Source organism: Rhagoletis pomonella, unplaced genomic scaffold (genome assembly GCF_013731165.1).
Source record: "Rhagoletis pomonella isolate Grant_MI unplaced genomic scaffold, Rhpom_1.0 Rhpom_scaffold_00003, whole genome shotgun sequence".
NCBI classification, from domain to species: Eukaryota; Metazoa; Arthropoda; class Insecta; order Diptera; family Tephritidae; genus Rhagoletis; species Rhagoletis pomonella.
The window spans coordinates 49,401,306-49,410,668 of NW_023458557.1; the positions used below are offsets into that span (position 1 = coordinate 49,401,306).

A 9,363-nucleotide genomic window follows, 5' to 3' on the forward strand; every position below is an offset into this window, starting at 1 on the left:
CAAATGTCAACGGCCAGGACGGCGCAATCTTGTATTCTATCATTCTTGGTTCCAATGCATGATGCAATAATGCAAGGTGTTATCAGTTGGCAACTTCTCGCTCTAATTCCGCCATATTGACTGCCTTACGTGAAACAGTGTTCCTTCTTTAACTATTCTTTGCCCATTAATATAGTGGAATGTTTTTAATTTTTCTTCAGTATACACACTTTGTTTTCTTAAAAAGGTATTTTATCTTATTTTATTTCATTTCATAACGAATATACTATAAAAAAGCAAATTTTGTTTAGGAGAAAATGTGAAATTTTATATTTTTCCCCCATATGGGGATTCATTTCTTCCCGTTTTTCTTCTCATTCTACTGAGCTAAGGCAGTGTCAAATCGAGCTGTCACAACTGATTCCACCTTGTATTATTGCATCATGGTTCCAATGTATATTTTATTGCAAACTTCGTTCTCGTTTCCCTTGCATGCAATTTCGTACACTACGTTGTTTTGTTGGTGTGGCTCTACTATTGTTTTTGTTTTGGTAAATATTGATGCTAATGTGCAGTTTGATTTATAAGCTAGCGTTGTGCTTTCGTTGTCTGTATACTTCTTGTGGTTAAATGTTTCGCTTAATTTAGGCACATATGTGACGCTATAGTATCGTTTCGTCGTCTCTGTTGTTTTTATACCCGAGTGCAGTTGTGCACAAGGGTATTATAACTTTGTTCACATAACGGTTATTTGTAACAGGCAAAACGAATCGAGATAGATATAGACAAATGTATACATAAATGATCAGGATGAAAAGAGAAATCGATTAAGCGGTGACTGTCTGTCCGTCCGTCCGTCTGTGCACACGATAACTCGAGTAAAAATTAAGATATCTTAACGAAACTTGGTACGTGTATTTCTTTCGGGCGTAGGACGGATGGTATTGGCAAAATCGGACAATAAACACGCCTACCTCCCATATAACGGTAATTTTCAGAAATACGAAAACTGCGATATTTTAGTAACTACTGAAGATTATTCACTCAAAATTGATATTTACAATAATTTTTAGACGAAAAATAAGAATATTATAAATTTTTGAAAAATGGGCGTAGCCACGCCCATTTATGGTTACATGTGTTTATCTTGGCAATCGCTGCACCGATTTCCTTCAAACTTGGCACAGTTGTTGGTCTTTATAGAGCATACCAAATGGCCGAAAATTTTTAAAATCGGACAATAACCACGGCCACATTTCATATAAGGGTAGTACGAAATCTTCAATAAATCAGTAAATATTAGATCTAATTTATTCAAAATTGACGCTTGCAACAATTCTTTACCAAGAAATACGTTTATGATAAAATTTTGTAAAATGGGCGTGGCACCACCCACTTATGATCACATATATGTATCTCGGTAACCGTTCTACCAATTTGTACCAAACTCGGTATGGTTATTGTGCTTGCCACATAAAAGCAAAACGTTGACAATTATTGAAATCGGACTAAAATTGAGGCCGCTTTTCATATAACGGTCAATTTCATAAATGCTTGAAACTTCAATATTTCAAAATTTAAGGACGCTAATTTACTCAAAATTGATACACCCCGGCTTACCATGTAGCGGTAGCTTTCGGAAAGGTGAAAAACATATATTTATTATTTGCGCCGGGTATTTAATGTTCGGCTCCGCCCGAGCTTAGACTTTCTTACTTGTTGTGGTTGATTTACTTTTGTGCTTGTTGTTGATTTCATTGGTTTTCTGTTCGATTAGGCTTTTTATTATGTGCGCCGGGGAATTATTGCTCTTGAGTATATGGTTTATTTTCTTAATATTTTGTTCTTGAAATTGTTGATGGCTTATTGTCAAGATTTTATGGGTCAGGTTTATGGCTGTCTTGTTTTTATATTTAGATGGTTGCGAGGATAGGTAATTGATCAATAGTCCCGAGGATGTAGGTTTTGAGTACCAGTCGAGTATTATGTAATTCGCTATTTTTCTTGTAGACTATTACGTCTAAAAACGGTATGCGAAGGTTGGTTTCGTTTTCAACATTGAACTGCAGCTTATGGTGGTACTTGTTGAGTGTATTTAATATAATATCCACATCGTTTCGCCTCACTATTGCAAAAGTATCATCTACGTATTTAACTAAAAATTTAATGTCAATGTCGAAGTTTTCCTTAAGTTCTAAAATGGTTTTGTCCAGAAGGTCATCCATTTTTATGTCAGCAATGGTTGGTGAGAGGGGGTTTCCCATTGGCCAAACGTTTGTACGTACAAGTTTTTGTCACACAAAAAATAGTTATTGATTTTTAGACAGAATTTCAGGAGGTTAAGGAAATTGTTTTTACATATGCTAGTATTTTGCTGCATTTTGTTCCACTTAGCAGTGATTATTTTGATGGCTAGAGGTATCGGAATGTTGGTAAACAGTTAGACCACGTCAAATGACACCAGCATATCTTCGTCATTTATTTGTACATTATTTAGCCTCCCTTTGAATTCATAAGCATTTTTGATGTTATGCTTATCGGAAGCTAAGAAAGTTAGCGAAACGTCGGGCTGCAATGTGAAGAAAGTTTTTTCTTGCACTCAACCATATTAGGTCAATTAGCCTAGAATCCAAAAAGTTGAATTAACCGGAATTTACCATCAACTCATAATTAAATTCTTTTTAATTTTCATAAATATGACTTACAACATTTCTTATTTAATGCAAATTAGCTATACCACAAAACTGTGTAAGCCCGTTCTTTTATACAGTTTAAAAGACTGTGACTTTTTGTTTTTAAATTTTTTAAGCTCTTTAGTGAACCATAATTGTGTTGGTTCTTCGTGAACAATATTACGTTTTGGTACATACTTTCGAAACAAATTGAAAACAGTATCATTAAAGTGTTCAACGCTACACTCGTCTCGTAATCTCTATATGTTAGCCAAGATAACTTTGAAAGTTCTTTGTTAATTTTTCTGAAATTAGCTCTCGCAAAAACATATCTAGTAGATTTCGTAGCTTAGCTCAAAAGCGGGATGGTATGCATCCTCTGGCAAAACTAAGGAATCACACCGATTAATAGAGGACTTCGGAACATCATCAACGTAAACGAGATCCAAGACCTTTCCAAACTTATTTGGACATATATTTATTTCTTCGAGGCAAAGTTCAGCCATTTCCTCCGGAAATACATTGTAACTATCTCTAGATGAAACTGGTACAACATCGGTGTCAATGCTTGGGCCACTAAATTAACATACCAACGACAGATAAATTAATATTTCATATCAATAATTGCATTAAAAACGATATTTCTTGCCTGCACTTGATTAAAAAGGAAAAATATTTCACGTAATTTTATTTATTTGCAACAGTTGACGAGCGGCGCACGCGAAAAGATGAGAGTTGGCCATCTTTTTGCTTTGTGTTGGCGTGAGCGTTGCCGAATTTTGGCTATGTGGACGGCTGCATTTGAATTCATGTATTCATAGTCAGCTGTTGAAGCGACGCTAACGCCAACGCAACGCCAAAGTTTTATGTGGACGGGCCTTAAATCGCCCAAAAAAACCATAGAATTGGATGCCGTAAGCATTGCATTTACGGTCTCAAGTAAAGAAACTAGCTGCATATATACTGCTACGGCAGAATTAGGAGGGATGTAACAAAGAGTTAAATAAATATGACTTCCCGGCCTGTACACGTATACATTTAAATTCGGTATATTCAATGACAGGAACACTAACATCCTCGGATGGTATCGATGAATGCACCGCAAAAGGAACACCACCGCCGAATCTACCCTCGCGGTCGCTCCTGTATATTTGATATTCAATTGGAAGAATTTTGGAATTAAAAATATGAGGTTTGAGCCAGATTTCGGTCAAGGAAATAATATTATAATTGCAGTCAAAACCTTTTAAATATAAGTCAGTTTATTTGGTATTCAAACCTCTAACGTTTTGATAGTAAATACTTAAATTAGACTTGCGAATTAAGCGCTGGCTATACTTACATTGTAAGTGCAGGGCATAGAGAAGCAGCGCATGTTAAGCAGTGGTGTAATTATTCTCGGCATAGAGCGCATAATTTCCCAGAATCAGCTGTTCAGTGTAATCAGTTAGTCTGTTCCAGTACTCCAGCATTTAGTTAGGAAAACATAACTGAAGAATGCTTATTCATAGCTTAAGTTGACACTAAAGTTAGTTGCTGCTTTTTGTCATAATTTTCAATGAAATGGCGGCAACTAACTTTATAATTGACTTTGTTTCGAATATAAATATGCCCCAATGTATGTACAAGAACGACTTCTCGGTAATTCCTGTAAATGTGATGTGTACTGGAACAGACTAATCAGAGCAATGAGAGTGGCATATCTCTTTGAAAATGTCACATAGCGAAAAATCAAAATTCTCCACACTTAGCTGCCATGCCCTGTCATGCGCTGCGTAGGATAATCGCTTGTATGCAAAGCTCGTTAAACAGATTCGATATGTGGCAGTACTCATGTTATACGCTGCAGCACAATGCAAGTATAACCAGCGCTTTAGTTTTTTGAATGAGAACTAAGATAAGAAATTTTAGCTACGTTGTTATTACTTTTATAAGTTTTATACTCAAACTCGCGAACAAACGCCCCGGTCGGCCAAAATGAATTATTTAGAAGTGAATCAAAATCTTCGGCAGCTACATCAATTTTAAAAGATGAAATATCGGGATCATATTTAAAATTAAATTTACGAATAAATACTTCATTAGTTTTACGCCCCTATTCTGCAACACTTTGGTATTCGGATTTTGCTACGAATCGTAGAAATGGTATGCTGCAATCCGAATCGTATCTTCGAACTTATTTAAACAGATAAATTTGCCTTTCACATATACGTATATTTTTATCCACTGCATTATATAAACGAGCAAAAAAGAATCTTTGTTGCCCCTTATCGAGAAACTTGGGTCCGGTTTAGTTACGCATTACCCGAATCCAAAAACTTTAACACACACGTGTAATCAAAGGATTCAACTTTTATTTAAAATAAATTATTAATAAATTCGGTTTGCACTACGCACTTTTTTGCAAATTTCGATGTGGGTTCTGCGCAAAAATACTGTGATATGCACAAGAAATATTGTATACCTTTGACATGCGGAAGCCTCTCTTCTCCGGCAACACAGAAAGGAGAATTATACTTAGTAAGAGTTATAATCCCTAAGCGCGGCCGAAGGCAGAAGCAAGCGCAACAGGTGGTGGACCTAACAAAATGCATGTTTTCAATGGCTTGGAAGAAGCTGTTATTGCATTAACTGGATTGGGAACCAGTTCTTCAGACATAGGAGTAGTTCTGGCTTGTGGTTGAACAATTCAACCAGAAGCTGACATAGATGCGTCCATGGTTACTATGCCCGGCAGCTCCGCATACCTTTGTAAGTTCATTGCTATAGCGCGTATAACTGCAAATGCATCAGCATCCATAATTTTACTCAATATACATATTTAAAATCAATCAGTTTTACTATAAACAAGCACATGATGCATGATTCAATAAAACAAGGTTGTGTAATTTGTGATAGCTAAAATTTGGCACTCCTTTATCTAGATTTGTATTTTGGAAGTAGGAGAAAGGGGAAGAATGTGATCGCCTTTTGCGAAAACGGTAGTGGAATGGTACTACAAAAAGTACGCAAAGTAAGTAAAATGTGTATTATTAATTCTATACGAATTTGCAATATATTTGGCGTTTTAATGGAAATACTAAACAATACATAAAAATATGCATATTTGATTTAAGTTATTCGTCATTTCCTGCAACAAATCTAGAATACCGACCGTTCAGCTATGCAAAAACGAAAAATGCAGATCAATAGAACTTTTTATGCTCAGTTCAACCATGCCAAAATTATTTGGCGCAAGTAAAAAATGAAGACGTTCTAGAAGGTTAAAGTTCAGTTTTTAGATATTTTAAATATTAATATCTTATGAACTATAAACCGATTAAAAAACTAATGACGTCACCATAAAGGTAATTAATTTGTTCTTCATCTGATGTACACAATTTATAGTTTTTTGTATTTTTAAACCAAAACCACTAAAAAACGAACAAATGTTATTTTTCGTGAAATAACCTTTTTTTTAAAAAAAACTGCATAATTAATGGTAAAGAAATTTATATTATTTAGAAAGTGCAAGTTATTATCTTTAATTCGATATTACATATTTTATCATGATCTACTTTTGGGTTTCAATAATTTAGTGATAATAAAAATACAAATAAACCTCTTATATATTCTTTATTTTTTACATGCGCCAAATAAATTTGGTATCGTTGAAATCAGCGTAAAAAGTTCTATCAATCGGCATTTTTTGTTATTTTATAGCTAAACGGTCGTATTCTACACTTGCTCTAGAAAATTACGCAAAAGAAGGTGATGCCAACGAATATTTAGTATGGAGAATTTTTGGTTTTACTACTAATATCACTAGAAACTATAGAGTAAGCAACATTTATGCACAAGTAAAGGAGCCGATTTTATGTGTGGGAGCGAGAAGACTGTTTTATTACAAAACCTTTCTATTATTGAATCATGCACATGATGAGTTTTTTTTTTAATTCCTTCCCACTTTGTTTTCCTTCATACAGCTGAGTTCGAAAAACAACTGATACCTGGCAATGCTGCACATTTTTCCGCAAGGGTTGCATCATGTCGATTTTTCGTTTTTCGTAGCATAGCTACGAATTACAAATTACGAAAATTCGGGTCCTAGAATAAGGGTGTTAATCTTAGTCGATATGTAGCACTTTATATCATCCGAAGAAGTGTCTTTAGCAAATCTAGAGACAAAGATTGATCTTCTCGGAGCAATTACAGTCGACGTCCAGTAATACGAAAGCTCCTTCATACGAATGTCCAATAATACGAATGCAGTCTTTTTTACACTAATTGTTCTATAATACGAATAAGGCATAATTTTACCGTTCGATAATACGAAACAACTCTTTCTCTCAGCAGGCTTTGCCTTTTTCTTTTTCAATAGTTTTTTTTTTTAAGTTGCAAATCATATTTCTGGCGTTAGCAGTAGGCTTTGCTGTTTTTGATTTGTTTCTATTTCAGTTGCTGTTTTTCCAAGTTGCAAATCATATTTCTAGCGTAAGCAGTAGGCTTTGATTTCTTGCTCGCTTTTTTCAGTCGTTTTTTTAAGTTGTGGCGTTAGCATCATTTTTCCGCTGATTTAAAAGTTAAACCGCAAAATGAAAACAAAAAAACGAATTTCGCTGTACGACAAAATGAATATACTCGCGGATTGCGATAAAGGAAAGTCTTTATTGTACATTTCAAGCAACTTTGGCTTGTCTAAATCAACAATTTGCACAATAAAAAAACAAAAGGCCCAAATATTAGCCAGCACTACAAGTTCTGCGAAACGCTTCACAATGAAGACTGGAGAATTCGTTAAAATGGAAGATGCACTGTGGTTTTTAACTCAACGAAAATGTCACATTCCAGTAGGAGCTATGCAACTGAAATGTAAAGCGCGCGAGTTGCATAAGAAATTGTACAATAACACATTTTTTGCGAGTGATGGTTGGCTTACAAAATTTAAAAAACGATATGGAATCAGACTGCTGAAGGAATCTGGTGAAAAATTGTCCTCTAGCAAAGAACTTGTAGCCCCATTCATTAAAGAGCTATCGAGTGTGACAGAGAAACATAATCTTTCACATGAAGCAGTGTTTAATGCGGACGAATCTGGGCTTTATTGGAAAATGCTACCAGACAAGACATATGTCCATTCGGAAGAGAAATGTGCACCAGGAAGAAAAGTGTCAAAGGAAAGAATAACATTTCTGGTTTGTGCGAATGCAGAAGGGACAAAAAGGATAGAACCTTTCGTCATTGGGAAAGCGCAAAACCCTAGATCATTTCGCAACAAGATTTTGCCGGTTAAATATGATAGCTCGAAATCTGCATGGATGAATGCTGCAATATTTAAGAAGTGCTTTTTTGGAATTTTTGCTCCAGAGGTTTGTTAAATTTTGCGTTTATGAAGACATAAATTGCACTATAAATCATCTTAACTCATTTTCAGGTGGAACGTTTTCTAGAAGATAAAATGCTTCCCAAGATGGCGCTTTTGTTGTTGAATAACGCGCCAAGTCACCCGCCTGCCGATCAGTTGGTAAAAGAGACCGAAGACGGAAAAATTTGGGTCATGTATTTTCCACCAAATGTCACTCCATTGATCCAGCCCATGGATCAGAATGCGATTAGACTATTAAAACTCCATTATCGCACCAGCTTGTTGTCAATGGTTGTGACCTCAGTGGAAAGTCTTGAAACGTGCCTTAAGCAAACCAACTTATTCCAAGCTGTTTCTTTACTTGCATTGGCGTGGAAGAAAGTATCCCAAGAATCATTAAAAAAATGCTGGAACAGAATTTTTAATGACGACGGATTCGACGAAGAGGACGATGTTCCTCTTTCCATACTTCAGCAAAGTGAGGAAAACCTCGCGACCAGAAACTCTTTACGTTTATTAGAGCGTGTGTTTCCAAATGTAGAGTTCGATGCCAACGATGTGACCGAGTGGAATAATGAGAATATCATCGACGATATACTGTCGTTTAATGACCATGACGAAGAAGAAACAATTGTGGCTCCAGCCGAAATGCCAAAGGTAAATCATGTGGATGCAATAAACTGTTTTCAAACATGTATTGAGTGGGCTGTTGAAAACCAGATTGACAGTTCCAAAACCCTTTTACTGAGAAGCCTACAAGAAGAGGCTATGCAAGTGAGTTTGCAGATCAATAAACGTCAGAGCTTAATGACGGAGTTTCTAGTAGACTGATGTTCTCCGGTAATTTAGTACAAACATTTATTTTAACCTTTTGATATATGTACGAATGGAAAAATATGTACAAGTTTATGTTTTGATTTTGTTATTTTAAGAAAATAAAAAATAATTTGAATTTTTACATAAATTTAGTTACTTTTTTATTGCAAAATATTCGTTGCGATTATACGAATTTTTCGATTTTACGAATAGGGCTGACATTATATAATTCGTATTATTGGACGTCGACCAACTTTTTGGTAGTGACTTCAGATACATATATGGGATTCCGAGTTATTCGGAGGATCAATGTTAGATAGGGCAACTTTAGATGTCGATCGTAACAGTTTAATTGTCGTTTTTATTTTCAGACGCAGACCTAGTGGATATGGCTTTAGATAGCGGAGGCTCCAATGCCTGATGGCATGGAGAAGAAAGATTGATTAGATCTAAGGGCTGAGATGGAGGATTTTTCTGTGTAGATTCAGTGACTATCTTTTTGGGTGGACTAATAACACGCTTATGCTTATTTTCTCGACTTTCCTCGGAGTT

At 35.4% G+C, this 9,363-nt stretch overlaps 2 protein-coding genes across 2 annotated transcripts; both read left to right on the forward strand.

Annotated features, from left to right (window-relative positions):
- The first annotated feature begins 7,261 nt into the window (after positions 1–7,261).
- Positions 7,262–8,061, forward strand: LOC118736278 (tigger transposable element-derived protein 7-like). The gene has a single exon (XM_036466373.1). It carries the CDS (start codon positions 7,262–7,264, stop codon positions 8,006–8,008), a length of 747 nt encoding a protein of 248 aa, XP_036322266.1. The 3' UTR covers positions 8,009–8,061.
- Positions 8,062–8,100: 39 nt separating this feature from the next.
- LOC118736279 (jerky protein homolog-like) lies at positions 8,101–8,826 on the forward strand. Its single transcript, XM_036466375.1, has one exon. It carries the CDS (start codon positions 8,101–8,103, stop codon positions 8,824–8,826), a length of 726 nt encoding a protein of 241 aa, XP_036322268.1.
- The last annotated feature ends 537 nt before the right edge of the window (positions 8,827–9,363 follow it).